Source organism: Podarcis tiliguerta, assembly GCF_965153285.1.
Source record: "Podarcis tiliguerta genome assembly, chromosome: 2".
NCBI lineage: Eukaryota > Metazoa > Chordata > Lepidosauria > Squamata > Lacertidae > Podarcis > Podarcis tiliguerta.
In genome coordinates, this window is record NC_139535.1 from 9414903 (window position 1) to 9432973 (window position 18071).

General features: G+C 49.5%; 2 protein-coding genes across 3 annotated transcripts; one reads left to right on the forward strand and one right to left on the reverse strand.

Moving 5' to 3' along the window:
• Nucleotides 1–884: 884 nt before the first annotated feature.
• On the forward strand, nt 885–9842 carry LOC310670347 (uncharacterized protein). Of its 2 annotated transcripts, none has more exons than XM_083425557.1 (5): nt 885–1154; nt 3174–3245; nt 4993–5702; nt 7090–7222; nt 8226–9842. In XM_083425557.1, the coding sequence occupies exons 2-5, from the start codon at nt 3224–3226 to the stop codon at nt 9092–9094; spliced, it is 1734 nt and encodes a 577-aa protein (XP_083281683.1). In that variant the 5' UTR covers nt 885–1154; nt 3174–3223; the 3' UTR covers nt 9095–9842. The 2 variants fall into 2 exon arrangements, with proteins under 2 accessions (XP_083281683.1, XP_083281682.1); XM_083425556.1 differs by having other exon boundaries at nt 4998–5702.
• A 692-nt stretch (nt 9843–10534) lies between these two features.
• Nucleotides 10535–17353, reverse strand: LOC310670187 (uncharacterized protein). Its single transcript, XM_083425024.1, has 3 exons — nt 16433–17353; nt 15426–15552; nt 10535–13757 (listed from the first exon to the last, which is right to left on the reverse strand). Exons 1-3 carry the CDS (start codon nt 17318–17320, stop codon nt 12316–12318), a joined length of 2457 nt encoding a protein of 818 aa, XP_083281150.1. The 5' UTR covers nt 17321–17353; the 3' UTR covers nt 10535–12315.
• Nucleotides 17354–18071: the final 718 nt, after the last annotated feature.

The window sequence follows — 18071 nt, forward strand, 5'->3', positions numbered from 1 at the left end:
GACGGGAGGGTTCTCTAAGACATCACCTGCCTTGTCTTAACAACAGAAAAGAACAAGGCAGTTGATGCAGCCACTGCAAATTCCTTCCTTTAGGCTTGATTACTTTCCTTTGAAACTGCTTTCCCTGCAATCTTGCCTTGGTGTGAATGAGAGGGTCCCTGCAGCTGTTTAGAGAAGGGCTGTAGCTCAGTGGTATAACATGTTTTGCATGTAGAAGGTCCCTGGTTCAATCCCTGGTACATTATTGAATTATATCGCTGCTGTAACTTGAATTTTTTATATATAGAATTGTAGAAGGGACAACGTGGATCATCTTGGACAACCCCCAGCCGTGCAGGACTGGAACCCACAGCCCTGAGATTAAAAGTCTAATGCTCTACTGACTGAGCTAAACTTCTATTAATAAAAAATAAAAAAATATCCAGCAGCAGTAGAACAGATGAAGTGTAAAAACAGAACAGACTGCAAGCAGTAGCATCTGTTGCTGATATTAACAGCCCAGGAAGAATACTCTGGCTTCACCTCAGATTGTATAAATCGCCTTTTACTAATGATTTCTGCTGGGAGGAGCATTTAGAAGTTTCTAACTGATTTTTTCCAGGTCCTGCTTCAGTAGGACTGGGAGTAAAAACAGTCCAAGAAGAACTGAGTAAATTAAAAACATATAATGAAGGTGCCAAAATGACCTGTCCAGTATTAATACAGGGCTGTGGCCTGAGGGGTGCAGTCCCTTTTGTTTGTGGGAGGGTGAAGAGGGGATTTCAAAAAATGCTTTAAGTAAAAGTATCTCCAGCCTCCTGTCTCTGTCTTATTGTATGTCTTCATAATCCAGCTCTCCCAAGCTGCTCTTTGGGTTCCATTTGTTGTAAGCGTCGCCCGTAGCAACGGGGCCTACAGGCATTCCAGAAGCCAGACCCCTCACCAGCTTGCCTTCCCTTTGGCCTTGGTGGTAGAGGAGGGTGAAAACTCAGGATGGTGGCGGCTGGACTAGCAGCTGGGAAGCAGCCTATGCTGCTTGATCCGTGGTGATCATTTCCCATTAAGCAACCAGTCATGTTGAGGAAACAGCGTTACTCAGGTTGATGTTGGGGCTGCCAGCTCTCAACCCCACGCACCCCACCAGCACTTCTGTATCGGAGGCAGAAATTCAACAGGTGAATAAGGTTGCTGCCCACAGGCAAGCCTAGAAAACAGCTTTTCTTCAGGATTCCAACCAAGCCGGCCTCTGGGTGTAGATATCAACATTTAAAGAGAAAAGAAGATGTGAATTTATTCCGAGGCTTGTTTTGAGCTGGGGGTGGGGGGAGACGGTGCTATTCCAGCTTGTAGCTTTTTCCCAAAACTTACTCCTGTTCCTTTTATAGTACAGTAGTACCTCGGGTTACAGACGCTTCAGGTTACAGACGCTTCTGGTTACAAACTCTGCTAACCCAGAAATAGTACCTCGGGTTAAGAACTTTGCTTCAGGATGAGAACAGAAATTGTGTGGCAGCAGCGGGAGGCCCCATTAGCTAAAGTGGTACCTCAGGTTAAGAACAGCTTCAGGTTAAGACCAGATCTCCAGAACGAATTAAGTTCTTAACCCGAGGTACCACTGTAGCTGGAGAAGAACAGTACACAAAGCATTTCTGTCTCTTGACAGCTGTTTATTATGCTGCCTTTCCTCCAGACAGCTTAGTACTGCGAGCATTTTGCTTCACTCACCTCCAATTTTAATTAATTAATTAGAACATTATATAAGCCCTTAATCAGGAGGCCGCCAAGGTGGGAAATGCACCCAAATTAAAACAAATTAAAAACCTCCAATGAAGGAGAGTCTGTTCCACTGTCTAACAGCTCTTACTGTCAGAGGTTTAGTTGGAATCTAATGAAACCATTGGTTTCAGTTCTACCCTTTGGAGCAGGAGAGAACAAGCTTGCTCCATCTTCCATGTGACATTTGAGATATTTAAAGATGGCTAGCCTATCTCCTCTCAGTCTCCTCTTTTCCAGGCTGAACATACCCAGCTCCTTCAACCCTTCCTCGTCAGGCTTGGTTTCCAGATCCTTGATCATCTTGGTTGCCCCCCTCTGCACACTTTCCAGCTTATCAATATCCTCCTTAAATTGTGGTGCCCAGAACTGGACACAGTATTCCAGGTGTGGTCTGATCAAGGAAGAGTAGAGTGGTACTATAACTTCCTTTAAAAGGGATGTGGGTGGCGCTGTGGGTTAAACCACAGAGCCTAGGATTTGTTGATCAGAAGGTTGGCGGTTCGAAGCCCCGCAACGGGATGAGCTCGGTCCCTGCTCCTGCCAACCTAGCAGTTCGAAAGCATGTCAAAGTGCAAGTAGATAAATAGGTACCGCTCCGGTGGGAAGGTAAACAACATTTCCGTGCGCTGCTCTGGGTCGCCACATGCTGGCCACATGACCCGGAAGCTGTATGCCGGCTTCCTCGGCAAAGAAAGCGAGATGAGCGCTGCAACCCCAGAGTCGGCAACGACTGGACCTAATGATCAGGGGTCCCTTTACCTTTACAGTGGTAGCTCGGGTTAAGTACTTAATTCGTTCTAGAGGTCTGTTCTTAACCTGAAGCACCAATTTAGCTGTGGCCGCCGTGCCACCAGAGAACGATTTCTGTTCTCAGCCTGAAGCAAAGTTCTTAACCCGAGATACTATTTCTGGGTTAGCGGAGTCTGTAACCTGAAGCGCATGTAACCTGAGGTACCACTGTATAACTTCCTTTGATCTGGGTACTGCAGCCTAGAATAGCATTAGCTCTTGTTGCTGCTGCATCACACTGTTGATGCAGCTGGTGGTCCACTAAGACCCCTACTGGCAAGCCAGGTGTTTCCCCATCTTATATTGGTTCCCTGCTGCAGAAAAGGTGAAATTTGCATTCATTGTTCCGCCCTCTTTCTCCTCTAGCCCCGCCCACTGCTGCTATGTGACCCGACTCAGCTCAAGCGAATGCAACCCTTAGGCTGAAAAGGGTTCCTCTCTCTTGCTTTAGCGTCTCCTACGCATCGCCCAAAGGGGGTGGGGGTGGTTAAATGCACCGAGATGTCTTTCCTAGAGAGACCCAGCAAGGCACAACCGATGCAAAAACTCGGAGGACCGCTCTTCCGGCTTCCTCTCCTTGCAGCTGCATCTCTTTTAAGTTCTGCATATATATGTATATTTATTTCTAGTCTGGAAACAGCTGCAAGACCGGCAGATTGCAGATCGCCCGAAGAGTGCAATGCAACGGCTGCAAAGGGAAGGTGAGTTTAACGGAAGGAGGGAGAGAATTCAGAGAAAGCGGAATGTTTGCGCGGGGTGGGGGGTGGACCGCAGAAAATCCATGCTTGCAAAAAGGAAGCTTTGCAAAATAAAGGCACTGTAAAGCCACTTTCCCCCGCCAGATCAGAAGGCGCTCCCTTTCACTGGCACCAGCGGGGTATAGAGAGGTATACAAAGTTAATAAGTTGTTGTTGTTGTTTCAGTGGGACCAGGAGCAAAGCTGTAGGGGTGGTGAGGAAAAGGAAGAGAGAGGCTCTGGGTGCGATGCTTGTTGCAACCAGCCATTTCCAAGGGCAGTTGCAAGCAGCAGCAACATTGGAAGCTGCTGTGCACTGAGTCAGACCGTTGGTCCAGCTAGCTCAGTCGTGTCTGCACACTGACAGGCAGCAGCTCCCAGGGATCTCTCCCATTCCTACCCGGAGATACTTGGGGGGTAGAATCTGGAACCTTCTGTGTGCAAAGGAGATGTTCTTCCACTGAGCTATGACCTTTCCCAACCAGAAAACGTTGTTTATGAATAAACAACGTGGGGTGGTTGAGCAAGAACTGAGTTCCCTTACCTTTTCAAAATTAAATAATTGGGGTTTTTTTTGTCTGGGAGGAGCTGAAATGGATAATACCCCCAATGCCTGAGCAAAAGAAATACCACCTTGGCCATTTCTAATCCAGATCACTGTCTGCTTGAGTTTATTAATCACATCTTATGTTTTGGCCCAGCGCCTGGGTTGTGTGTGTCTGTGGCACTGCGACTAGGCCCAAAATAAAATAAATAAATAATCAAACAAACTTTGTGGTGAACTCCCCCTCCCCTTTCCCATAAAAAAAGCACTCATTAATAGTCAGGAAATAAAAAGAGCCCTTATCCAGCAGAACTTCACATTCTTATTTCTTCATGAGGCCTGTTGCCATCATACTTCACTTGCAGGCACCCTGTATGTATGTGTCAGGCACCTGAGTGCAGTGGCGTAGCGTGGGTTGTCAGCACCCGGGGCAAGGCAAGTAATTTGCCCCCCCCCCCCCCCCCGCTGCACTGTCCCTCCCCCAGATAGTCCCTCGCTCTCTCTCCGCACCGCACCACACGCCTGGCACCCTCCCCTCCACAGTGGGCGGCGACCCGGTGGCTCGGATCGGATTTGCACAGCCAGCACTGCAGTGAGAGAGAGTGAGTGAGCCAGGTAGGGGCAGAGAGCTGCGAGTGCGAGCGCCCCCCCCCCGATGTTGCGCCCGATGTGGCCGGCCCCCCCTGCACCCCCCACGCTACGCCACTGCCTGAGTGGAAAGGATGCTGAACCCCACAGACTTTTGGTCTGATCCATCAGGGCTCGTCTTGCAGGGTGGAGGCTGCCCCAGTTGAAAGAGATGGATCATTTACTGCACCTGCTTCTCTTTGACAACCTCCACAGACAGGCAATATCAATGGCTGCTAGCTCTGGGGGCTATGTTATCAGTCCACTGTCAGAGGCAATGTTTGCCAGCTGCTGGGAGTCGATACTGTACTAGATGGACCATAGACCCAATCCAGAAGGCTTGTCTTATGTTCTTACGGTCTCCCCAGACCGGGCGTATGATAGCTAGATTGCTGTCCTTGTGACTAGTTAAATAGTTACCTGATGAGGGGCTGATAAACCTTCCTCCGCAACAGATTGCTTTCAACACCTTTGGGAGGAAGGTGGTGAAATGAGGTCAAAGATTTTTGTTGTTGTTGTGACATTGATTGTTAATTCGCAGGGCAGAAAGAAGTAAAAACAGAGAAGCAGGACTCCGATGGGTCTGAAAAGGGGGACAAGCCAGAGGGGGACGAAACAGACCTTCATGTCACCCAGGTGGGGACCAGCACAGAGCTTCTGGCTGGGATGGCTCCAAAGCCAATTAAGCAGGAACCCAAGGAGGGGCTGCAGCCGTGCTGGGAAGCCCAGTGGCAGGAGTTCCTGAAGACCATGCAGGCCCCTTGCTTAGGATGGAGACCCTCACAGCTGTCTCTGCTCCACTCAGGGGAAGGCCCAAAGGAATTCTGGGCCTCCTCTTGGCCGAGAAGAGGATGTGCCACCCCAGTTCTCCCCAGCCTTCCTAGAGAAGCCCACCAGAAGGCCTGTGAAAGCAGCCCAGATCCCCCTGCAAGAGTGAAAGAAGAGATGATGGAGGAGGACGAGCCCACTGGCCTGGAGACTCGGTGCCAGCGCTTCCGGCGGTTCTGCTACTGGGAGGCCGAGGGGCCCCGTGAGGTCTGCAGGCGGCTCCAGGGGCTTTGCCGCCAGTGGCTGAGGCCCGAGAGGCACAGCAAGGAGCAGATCCTAGAACTGGTGACGCTGGAGCAGTTCCTAGCTGTCCTGCCCCAGGAAATGCAGAGCTGGGTCAGGGAAGGCTGCCCGCAGACTTGCACCCAGGCGGTGGCCCTGGCGGAGGATTTCCTGCTGAGGCTGGAGAGGAGAGAAGAACCGGTGAGTGCATTCTGCTTGGACTCAATCCTGAAGACTTATGCAGGAAATGCATCCTACTCTTGGATGTAATTAATCTCTTTGTCAGGTTGCACGTCATTCCTCTCTGTGCCATTGTGCAGGCGGGGAATAGTTAAATCAGGGGTGTGGAAGCTGAATCATAGCTCCTTGAGGTATGATTTTCATCAGACCTCAAGGACCATGTCTCCCCATATGAAGCAACCTGGGCCCTGCAATTATCATCTGAGGCCCTTCTTTGCGTGTCTCCTCTGCAAGGCATCCGCAGTGTGACAACATAAGAACAGGCCTTTTCTGTGGTGGCTCCCCATTTGTGGGATGCTCTCCCCAGGGAGACTCACCTGGCGCCTCCATTACATATAGACAAAAACCAGTCCTCTTTTCCCAGGCCTTTGACTAATAAAGCAATCTATAGCCTCTTAAACTGGGGGGGGGGTTGTTTTTGTTTGTTATTATGGTGTGTATTCTTATATTTTTATAGTATAAACCACCCTGTGATTTTCAGATGGGCAGAAATTTAATAAATCACCATCCCTGATGTTTGGCATGTGCTGGCTGGGGCTGATGAGAATTGGAATCCAATCGGGAGGACCACAGATTCCTCACCCCTGAGTTAAAGGAGCCCTCCATGCGCAGAGGCAGTCTTTCTTTGTAATACCAGGTTGCTGGGATAAACAATGGAGGCAGGTGAAGTTTTTAATACCCCTTTTGTTTAAAAGGGACATTTGGTTGCCTGCTGTGCTTATTATTATTATTATTTACATTATTATCCCATCTTGCCTCCTTGCAGGAGCTCAAGGTGGCTTACACAGTCCTCCTCACAACAACCCTGTGAGGTAGGTTACGGTGAGAGTAAACAACTGGCCCAAGCTCACCCAATGAGCTTCTTGGCTGAGTGGGGATTTGAACTCTTATCTCGCAGGTCCTAGTCCAACACTAACCGTTACACCACAACGACTCATCGATACAGTGGTACCTCGGGTTACATACGCTTCAGGTTACATACACTTCAGGTTACAGACTCCGCTATCCCAGAAATATTACCTCGGGTTAAGAACTTTGCTTCAGGATGTGAACAGAAATTGTGCAGTGGCGGCACGGCAGCAGCAGGAGGCCCCATTAGCTAAAGTAGTGCTTCAGGTTAAGAACAGTTTCAGGTTAAGAACGGACCTCCAGAACAAATTAAGTGCTTAACCTGAGGTACCACTGTAGTTATCTGCTATATAGATAAGCCTTTCCAAACCTGTGGTCCTCAAGATGGCAGCTCTTGCTCCACTACTGCTCCCATCACCTTCGGCCTGGCTGGGGCTGATGGGAGTTGGAGTTGTCCTGATCTAGCAGGGCTGTTTTCTGAATGGTATCCCCTGTTCAGTTTCAGGAGCTGGAGCCTTTCGAGCGGGTGATTGTTAATTCCCCCAAGGCAGAACAGGACCCCTCGGACACCGAAGAGTTGCAGCTCCCCATGGCGGTTGAGCAGGACAGCGATGGGGAGACGAACTTGCTCAGTAAGTGTTGCTGGAAGAGGAGAGCCTGGGGCTGATGGAACGGGAAGAGAGAGGCATTCCCTTAGGAGGGGCCCATTCCTCAGGGGATGGGGATGAATATTTATCTTCTCATGCCAAGGATACTTCTCCAGTGGGTGGAGGGTTCGTGGTAGTGGGCGATTTGATCATTAGGAATATAGATCATGCTGCATTTGCAAGAAATCTATATTTTAACGCACACTTTGGAACTCACTGCCTGTTGACATCAGGCAGGTGCCTTCACTGTACTCCTTTCAGTGCCAGCTAAAAACATTGTTGAGGCAAGCCTATGAAGACATGTTGAATGTTAAACATGTGTTTTAACCTGTTTTTTAACTCATTGATTTCAGTTATTTTTGATGGTTTTAAATTGTTGTTTTAAACTCTCTTCTTCCTGATAGTTTCGTTGTTTTATTCTTTTTGTAAACCTCTTTGAGGGTTCTCCCCCTGCAGTCGTGGTTATATACAGTTTATGAAATAAAATGATAAAATATTGAAGACAGATATACTGACTTTTTCTACCCCCTGCCTAATTTTTTAGCCTTCTTTCATGCCATCCCCTGCCACTGCTCCATTTTTTTTTCTAAATGGAAAAACCTCAAATTCTTTAAACCAGTGTTTCCAAAACTTTTTCAGGCGATCACCCCCTTGATTCGATAAACTCATATGACTCCAGCGTTCCCTATCCTATAAAAAGCATTCTTCAGAATAGTGGTTTGCACAAGCCACAAAAAAGACAGAAACACAATAAGGTTCTAAACAGCAGCAATCAATTGCGCATTTATTCAAAATCCAGTTAAAACTATTTAATTACTTCAACAAAATGGATGAACTTGATCCAGTAATCTCAGCTTTTCAAAGTCTGATAGACACCCCCAGGGACGGAACTGCCACCCAGTTGCCTCTTAGCCCCCCTCCCCAGCACTGCCAACATTGGGCACTATTCCTTTAGACCCACATTCTTGTTCTCTCTTTGTTTTGTTAGGTGATGGGCAGCTTAGCGAGAATGAGGAGGAGAATCGTCAGCTGGAGAGACGTGAGCAAGCTGAAGCAAGCTGGGCGCCCAGAGAAAAAACCCGAGGGGAATTTACCCAGGATTCTCTGTTTGTTTCCGGAACTGAGAAGAAGGAGAAGAATCTTCATGTGGAAAGACCCAAGGGAGTGGAACTTAGCGAGATCTCCTTGGAAAAGGGCAGCGGGGCTTTGTTCCAGGTGTCTGAAGGGCCCGCAAGTCGGCAGGGGGTGAAGAAGCTCCAGGAAGAGCCTCTGGGAAACACCCTGAGGAAAGGCTTTGACTGCAGAGAAGAAGATGCTCTACGCTTCAACAAAAACCCGTCCCAAGAGAGAATCCCCGATGAGAAGGCAGAGTGCAGGAAAAGCTTCACCCAGAGCCCTCGTCCGGAGAAGGCGCCGTCGTACGAGTGCTCCTACTGCGGGAAGAGGTGGCCTTGCCAGTCCCAGCTGCGCCGGCACGTGAAGATCCACACGGGGGAGCGGCCCCACAAATGCGCGGACTGCGGGAAAAGCTTCAGCACCAGCTCCAACCTCAGCCAGCACAAGCGGGTCCACACTGGGGAACGGCCATACAGCTGCAAAGACTGCGGGAAAAGCTACCGGCGCCGAGCGTCGCTGCTCCAGCACGAGCGGGAGACCTGCCGGAAGGGTAGCCACTTAAACGCCCCGGCGCTGGGCTACGTGGTCCTGGGCAACTGCACTTTGCTGTGCATGAAAAAGTCGGCGCAGGGCGGGAGGAACCGCGTGATCGCGCCCAAGGGAGGGGAGGCCCCCCTAGCCGCTCAGCCCTTAAATACGTTGACGGGATATGTGCCGGAAAGTAGCCATCCCAATGATTAGTGCGCAAGGGGGTGGGGGCAGGGGCAGGACGGAGAAATCCTTCGAAGAGCGTGGTTGGAGCTTTATTTGGGAATCGACAGTGGCGGGAAACACACCCTTTGTGATGCCGACCCCCTGTGGCAGCTCAGTGTGTAGAAACCTGTCCTAGCTAAAGAGTTTGGCCTATAGAGGAAGGGCGAGAGCAACCAAGAAGCGCAACTCTGAGATGCACTGAAAAGGTGTGGTTTGTTGGGCCTGATGCATTACTGAGTGGGAACGATTTGCCATTGCTTTTACTGCAGAGTGAAAATATGCTGGCCCTGATAACATCATACGTCAGGAATGCACTGAAAACGTTGCTGGGCTTCAGCTCCCCATCAGCCCTAACCAAAATGGCCAGATGGGAGCTGCTGGTCCAGCAACATGTAGAAGGCACCACATTGGCGACTCTCACCACACGTTTTCAAAAAGCAAGATCTGCCACATCAAGCAGAACACACTAGCCATGTACGGGTGGCCTGCCAGGCACTTAACAAGCAGCCTTGGTTTTGCAGGCCCCAGCAGGCCACCGTACATGGGCTGTGTAACATCTGGGCTCACTCAGCTGATGGGCGAGGAATGTGTGTGTCACGTGTTGTGCAGGCTTCAGTATGCGACGGGAGTGGGTCTGGAAGTGTGTTCGGATTGCGAAAATGCCATGAAACCTTGGTCAGTGAGCACAAGTCTTACCTATGTGCAGGAACTATATAAATATTCTGTTTGAGAGAAACATCAGCTGTTGCATTTGTCTTTTATTCAGTATCAGAAAATAAACCCTGGGAGATCAACCAAAAGGGAGACTGTTATTGGGAAAGTGAAATTCTATCTTTTAATTCCTTAAGAGGAGGATGTGGGAGGGGTGGAATTCTTTAAAAAAGGTTTGAGTTTTCATCAGCAAAAACTGGATGTCAAATTGCAACCATTCACACTACAGTGAAATCTCCTAAAATTTGAGTTATGAGATAGAGGGGATTCCGAGCTTCAGTCATGATCAGCAACTCCATCAGGGATAGGAAAACCTTTGCCCCTCCTGATGTTGCTGAGCTACAACTTCCCTCATCTCCGTAAGCATCCTTGCAGGTAGACTGACCAGCTATACCAAGACTAGATCAAAACCTTCAGTGGCATTTCTCAGCCTTTTTAGTTAACTGCCAATTATTTGTTTTGGCTGGGACTGGCTTTGTACAACAGCAGGTATACACACCCATCCATACCTTGTGTTAGAAAAAGGTTGATAGGATCCACAGACTTTCCACCACTACCACCCCTGGACAGCTTGTAGCATGCTATAGCTTGTAGCATTTCAGGAAATCATGTTATTCCATTTATAAAATGTAATGTTTTGATATAATATGGGTTGTACTAAAGGTTTCAAGCTTCCAGTATTCATTCCCTTGTATAGAAAAAGACCACACGTTTGGCAAGTTAAAAATGGTTTACTTACAAATTCTCCAAAGGTCAGGTTCGTGTGCTTTTCCATACAGCATTCAGAAAAGGTTGCACAGGCAGTAAACGTGGCTTCGTTACAGTGGCGGAAGTTCTTAAATTATTGGTATAGGAGCTCGAGTGGGGCTTGTTGGAGCTATACGGTCTGAGCTTGGAGCAGCCAGCTCTTTACATGCTGAGTTTCTCAGGTAACGAGGGTACAACAATACAGTCTTACAGTCTTTCCCCACTGACATTTAGTTTTCCCTATACACAGTATCGAGGCTAGCCCATTAGGGCCAATAGGGCACTGCTGCATCAAATAGCTTTCGGCCAGCCCAGTCTGGCCTGCCTTCATACTTGCCTCCAGTCCAGGGGGTAACCTCATCTGTCAGCTTCCTGCTTAGCCTCAATTTTGCCTTTGTGGAATTCAGCACAGAAGAGGATGGGAACAAAAACCAGAAGAGTTGGCTGTGTCTCTCCACCTCTACCTGCTCTTGATTCTGGCTCTACCTACTGTTGGCCCCCATGCCACCTTCCTGTAAGAAAGGCAAGACTTCCCCAGACATTTGTCCTCCCTACAGCCAAATGTCTGTAACTGGATAAAGATCACCAGATGGACTTCAGTCTAGACACTGTCAAACTCCCATCAGCACCATCAACAGTGCTTTAAATGTACAGCGTGACCCAACTCTAGTCATTCAGAGAGACTAATGGCTTGGGATCCTAAATTAAAGGACAGGAAAGGTTCCTTCAGTGAATTTTTAAGTGAGCTTCTCTTAGGATCCAATACAGTCCTCCAACCCTGCTGACCACTGATGCTCGCTCTCTTTGGGCTTTCAAGATGGCTTCTGGTGGTAACTCTGCTATTTCAATAGCAGCTGGCAAGAGCAGAATCCCATCGCCAGCATTGCTGCAGCTTACTAAAAGAGGAGACTGCAGTGATGTCAACGAGGTGCAAACACGCCATCAGGGGCACTGGATTTGTTCTAACAATACATCTGCACCACTTGCCACACTCACTAAGCTACTGGGATGCTGGTAACAGGACAAATAAGCACCGCTGACCACTCCTGCCCTTTCTGCTGGCCACTGAAACGCCCTTGGCTTTGGAGACAACCCAAGGTTGTGTGGCTCTGCCATTTCAAAGCTGCCTTAGCAGTCTACAAGGCCAGGAAAGCTTTTTAAAGAGAAATGAAACAGCAGCAACAACTGAACAATGAGATGATATCGCAATGAGGGATGCGGGTGGCGCTGTGGGTTAAACCACAGAGCCTAGGACTTGCCGATCAGAAGGTTGGCGGTTCGAATCCCCGTGATGGGGTGAGCTCCCGTTCCTCGGTCCCTGCTCCCGCCAACCTAGCAGTTCGAAAGCACAAAGTGCAAGTAGATAAATAGGTACCGCTCCGGCGGGAAGGTAAACAGCATTTCTGTGCGCTGCTCTGGTTTGCCAGAAGCGGCTTAGTCATGCTGGCCACATGACCCGGAAGCTGTACGCCGGCTCCCTTGGCCAATAAAGCGAGATGAGCGCCGCAACCCCAGAGTCGGTCACAACTGGACCTAATGGTCAGGGGTCCCTTTACCTAAATATCGCAATCTGGGTTTTCTTACAACCCAGCAAAGGTTATGATGATTAATTCCTCCCAGGAGTTTAAAAAGTCTGTGACTGGGCTGGTGATGCATTCTCCCCTCGTCACCGCTGATCCATGAAGGTAAGAACTCTGATTTGTGCAAGCTATTTTCTACACCAATGCAGTGGGGAAAAGCTAAGTTGCGTCTCAAGTATGGGTCCTCATGTGCCTTAATAGGTACACTCTGTGATAGAAGCTCTTTCCGCACTCTGGGCATTGTTGCTGCTTTTCGCCATTGTGGGTGCTCTGGTGTCTACGAAGGTTGGCGCTCTGGCGGAAGGATTTCCCACACTCGGAGCAGTGGTACAGTCTTTCATCCGTGTGGATTTTCTTGTGTGCATTGAGATGTGCCTGCTGGTAGAAGCCCTTTCCGCAGTCCGAGCATTTGTAGGGTTTCTCTCCCGTGTGCATCCTCTGATGCCTGATAAGGTACGCTCTCTGATAGAAGCGTTCCCCGCACTCGAGGCATATATGTGGCTTTTCGCCATTGTGGATGCTCTGATGTCTACGAAGGTCAGAGCTCCGGAGGAAGGATTTCCTGCTCTCGGAACAATGGTGAGCCGCCTCTTCCGTGTGGATTTTCTTGTGTGCATTAAGGTGGGCTTGCTGGTAGAAGCTCTTCCCGCAGTCCGCACATTCGTACAGTTTCTCCCCTGAGTGGGTCTTCTCATGCTTGACGAGGTATTCTCTCTGACAGAAGGCTTCACCGCACTCGGCACATTTGTGCGTTTTTTCACCTTTGTGGATCTTCTGGTGCCGAGAGCGGTCGTTGCTCTGACGGAAAGATTTCCCGCAGTCTGCGCATTCGTAGGGCTTCTCCCCTGTGTGGGTTCTCTCGTGGGAAATAAGGTGAGACCTCTGGCTGAAGTTTTTCCCGCAGTACGAGCATCCGTATGGCTTCTCTCCGGTGTGCAGCCTCTTATGTTTACAAAGCACACCCCGCCGGTTGAAAGATTTGCCGCAGTACAAGCACTTATGAGGTTTCTCTCCTGTGTGGGTTCTCTCGTGTTCTTTAAGGCTCCCAGTCCCCGTGAAGCACTTCCCACAATAGGAGCACCGGTATGGCTTTTCTCCTGTGTGCACTCTCTGATGGCTACAAAGCCCGGTCCTCCGATTGAAAGATTTCCCGCAGTCCAAGCATTTGTAGGGTTTCTCACCCGTATGGGTTCGTTCATGGACGCGAAGGTACGGTTTCTGGTGGAAACCCCGCCCACAATCTGAGCATTTGTACGGCTTGTCAACTATTTCCAGTGCCTGGTTCTTAAGGGCGACAGAAGTCTGGCTGAAGCTGACCACACAGTTGATGCCTGGCTCCTTAATCTTCTGCTGGCTGACTCCTGCTTGGAAAGTGCTTTTGCTGAATTCTTCTTTGCCTTCCCCAAGGTAAGAGGCTTCCTTCACTTTTGTTCCCGGATCACTTCCCTTGTGGCTTTGTGGTGCCTGTGGCCATCTGCGCACCTCTTCCAATTCAGGAAGCAGGAATACATTCCCTGCGGATATTCCCAAGGGCGCCCCACCGAATTCCACTTGCTCATGCGGAGCCCACTGCACACTCTTTTGTCCAGCTTTGCGGTCCTGCTTGTTGGCCCCTGAAATGGAGAGAATCTCAGCATAAGCACAACCAGCATGTGGAACTCAACGCTACAAGATACACCTAATCGGCTTATGGCATCTGTTAGGGCGAGATGAGGCAATGGGTGCAAACGAAGAGCCAAGCTACACCAATCAGGAGGCTCATGGGACACAACACAAGGGAATGGGCGTTCCTGGTTCAAGCCCAGGTTCCCCCATCCCTGCTCTGAGGCTAGAATGGAAACCAAGGAGACTGGCTGGCCTGCTCATTCATTCACATGGAATCCTTCGTTGCCCACAGTTAGCACCCGAGTTAATAAATACAAGGCAGAACAGAAGCACCTCAGAATGAATCTGATACAATTAAAATTTTTATTGAGTAATTTATTGGTTGCATTTACAGTCGTATCTCGGCTCTCGGACGCCTTGGGAACTGGATGTTCTGGATCTCGAACGATCGAAAACTGGAAGTGAGTGTTCCGGTTTTCGAGCGTTCTTTTGGAAGCCGAACATCCGACAGGGCTTCTGCAGCTTCCGATTGGCTGCAGGTGCTTAGAAGCCGTGCTTTGGTTTCTGAACATTTCGGAACGGATTCTGTTCGACTTCCGAGATACGACTGTATTTTCCACTTTTCCCCCAAGGAGCTCAATGTGGCATACATGATTCTCATTTGTTGTTTAGTCATTTAGTCGTGTCCGACTCTTCATGACCCCATGGACCAGAGCACGCCATGATTCTCATACTTCTCATTTAATCCCTGAAACAACTCTGTGAGGCAAAGAGGCAGTGATTGGTCCAAGTCACCCAGTGAGCTTATTGGCTGAATGTGGATTTGAACCCTGGTCTCTCAGGTTCTAGTCTGACACCCTAACCACTACACCACACTTGCTCTTGCAACCTCTCATCACCTAACTGGGCTCATTCTGCTTATTAACCTTGCCGTTAGGAAGAACTTTCTGAGGGTGAGAGCTGTTTGGCAGTGGAAACAAACTGCTTTGGGAGGTTGTAGACTCACCTTCCTTGAAGGTTTCTAAGCAGAGGTTGGATGGCCATCTGACAGGGAGTCAGCATTGCAGGGGGTTGGACTAGATGGCCCTTGGGTCCCAACTCAACAATTCTATGATTTTATTAGTTAGCACACACCTTGGAAGCTGTTTGAGTACTGAAGACTTGCTGTTGGGCACTCTTCAAAGTTAAAGCAATCACAGTGAGACTTTAGATGTGGAAAATAAAGAAAGCTACGTTTAGTACAGTGGTACCTCTGGTTGCGAACGAGATCCGTTCCGGAGCCCCGTTTGCAACATGAGCAGAACGCAACCTGCGTCTCCGCATGTACGGGTCGTGATTAACCACTTCTGCGCATGTGCGTGACATCATTTTGAGCATCTGCGCATGCTTGAGCTGTGAAACACGGAAGTAGCCCTTTCCGGTACTTCTAGGTCACCACAGGATGCAACCTGAAAAGACGTAACCTGAACCGAACGTAACAAGAGGTATGACTGTAAGGGAAATACGTATTGCATAGTAAAGAGTTCCTGGTTCTAGCAAACTAAATTGGAGATGCAAAAGGTGCTCTTTTGCTCGCTGTGGGACAGATAAAGACGAAAGGAAGCTTTCTCCCCATGTAAACCACACCAGTCTTCATATAAGCTGAGCTGAATCCCAACTCCTCCTCCAGAACTTACTGAACAAGATGGCTGCACCAGCACCCTCCGTCTGGGCCTCCGTGGCAAGCTGCATCTTCACCGCATCTGACAGGCTGTGCTCAGCATCAGAGGCGTTAACAACCACCCCTTCCAAAGCCTTGGACAGCTGGAAATAAGGGCAGGTGTACAATTATCTTATGAGAAATAGGAACTGGGGCCTGGTTATATCAAGCATTGTCCTTTTCTTTTCATAGTCACGACCCAACACACAGAAATCCAGCAGACGAAAGGCTTCCTGTTGCTTCATCACAGGTCCACATATCTATATCTGGCCCTTGGAACCCTCCCAGGGCCACATTTGCTCTCCCCAGGCCGCCCCCTTCCCTGTCCTTACTTCACACCCTTATTGTGGATTTTTGCCTCGCTGGAATGTTTCTTTGACCTCTGATGATGTCTCTAGCTGGTCTGGATGGAGCCTGCAAAGGGTTGTGTGAATATCCGTAGAACCTAGCTTACTGTAAAATAAGGGTGAAATTTGCATTCATTGCTTCAGCCAGCTTTGCCTCTGTGGAACCATTCAGAAATTGTGCCCCTGCAAATGTTGTCCCAGCAAGCATGAGCCAGAATGAGGGATGATAGGAGCTGTAGTCCACTAACATCTTCCCATCTCTATCAGAGGTAAAGGTAAAGGGACCCCTGACCATTAGTCCAGTCGTGACCCACTCGGGTTGCGGCGCTCATCTCGCTTTATAGGCCGAGGGAGCCGGCGTCCAGCTTCCGGGTCGTGTGGCCAGCATGACAAAGCCGCTTCTGGCGAACCAGAGCAGCGCACGGAAACGCCGTTTACCTTCCCGCCGGAGTGGTACCTATTTATTTACTTGCTCTTTGACGTGCTTTCAAACTGCTAGGTTGGCAGGAGCAGGGACCGAGCAACAGGAGCTCACCCCGTCACAGGGATCCGAACCACCAACCTTCTGATCGGCAAGTCCTAGGCTCTGTGGTTTAACCCACAGCGCCACCCACGTCCCTGAGATTTAGGTACTCACCTGCTTTTCAATTCTCTGAGCCCTCCGTAGTCCCAGCAGGAAATCCTCTGCCAGGGCTACCGCCTGGGCGCAAGTCTGCGGGCAGCCTTCCCTGACCCAGCTCTGCATTTCCTGGGGCAGGACAGCTAGGAACTGCTCCAGGGTCACCAGCCCCAGGATCTGCTCCTTGGTGTGTCTCTCCGGCTTCAGCCACTGGCGGCAAAACCCCTGGAGCCGCCTGCACACTTCGCGGGGCCCCTCGGCCTCCCAGTAGCAGAACCGCCGGAAGTGCTGGCACCGTTTCTCCAGGCCAGTGGGCTCTTCCTCTTCCAGAATCCCTTCTTTCACTTTTGCAGGAGAATCTGGGCTGCTTTCATCAGCTTTCTTGGAGGCTTCTCTAGGAAGTCTAAGGTGAATCGGGGTGGCACTCTCTCCTCTAGGCTGTAAGCCAGCCTCCTTGAAGGAGGAGGCCTGGAATTCCTTCAGGCCTCCCGCCGAGTGGGGTGGAGACAGCTCTGGGGCTCTCCACCCTAAATACGGAGCCTGCATGGTCTTCAGGAACTCCTGCCACTGGGCCTCCCAGCACGGCTGCAGCCCCTCCTCGGGTTCCTGCTTAATGGGCTTTGGAGCCATCCCAGCCAGAAGCTTCTTTTTGGTCCCACTCTGGGCAGCGTGAAAAATTCCCCCTCTGGGCTCTAACCTCTCCTCTTCCTCAGGTGCTTCTGGGTAATGTTCTTCCATTTTCCTTTGCACTGCAAAAGGAAATTCACAGGCATAAGTGGGAAAATAGGGCAGTGCCAAGCAAATGTAACCTCTAATCAACATGTGTCGGTCAAAAAACATTGAGGTTGCCAACATGGTACCCATGGGCATTGGTGCGCACACCAGTACTCCCCCTGTGGTGCCCATAAAAGTGCTCAGTACATACACCCTCACAACCCACCAGGGAGGGCCCCCCACAAAATTGGCTAAAATATATGTCCATGAGTATGTCTATAAATAAGATTATTGATTATTGCCTCATAAGAAAAGGTTTAAAATAGAGGCTCTTTATATGATATGTGGGGCGCTGTTTTTCCCTATTCTTTTCTATGCCACATTCCTAGTGGATGGTAACCCACAAAGCCCCAGTACGATACACACTTTTGTGGAGTCAGTAGGAAAACAAGATTCTTGATTTCAGGAGCCGGCAATGAGTAAGAAGCAATAAATAATGGCTGCCATACTGAGGGCTGTTAGGTGAGCCCTATTCCCCCCGCCCCCGAGCAGCAACTCCCGGAGATCTCTGAAAAGAGAGCTTGACTATTAAGCTACTCTGATAACTGTAGCCAGTGCTTTTTTTCCTGGGGCGCCGCATACCCCTAAAAAGTCTGTGAATTTGTTTGAGTTCATTGAGGGGCAGTATTTCAATATGAGTAGGAAAATGAGAGTACCCCTAAACATATGTTTTTTTTGGGGGGGGGAAGGACTGACTGTAGCTCTGTGAGGAGAAATGAGGCGTCTCCTAACAACACTCAGCAGCTTTAGCTAGCTACATTTCCCAGAATTCTTTGAGGGTAGCCATGACTGTTAAAGTGGTATAATACTCCTGTAAAAGTAAGGTGGAAATGTGGCAACAATCAAAGTGCACTGCTCCACAAATTATTGGGGAACCTGTCCA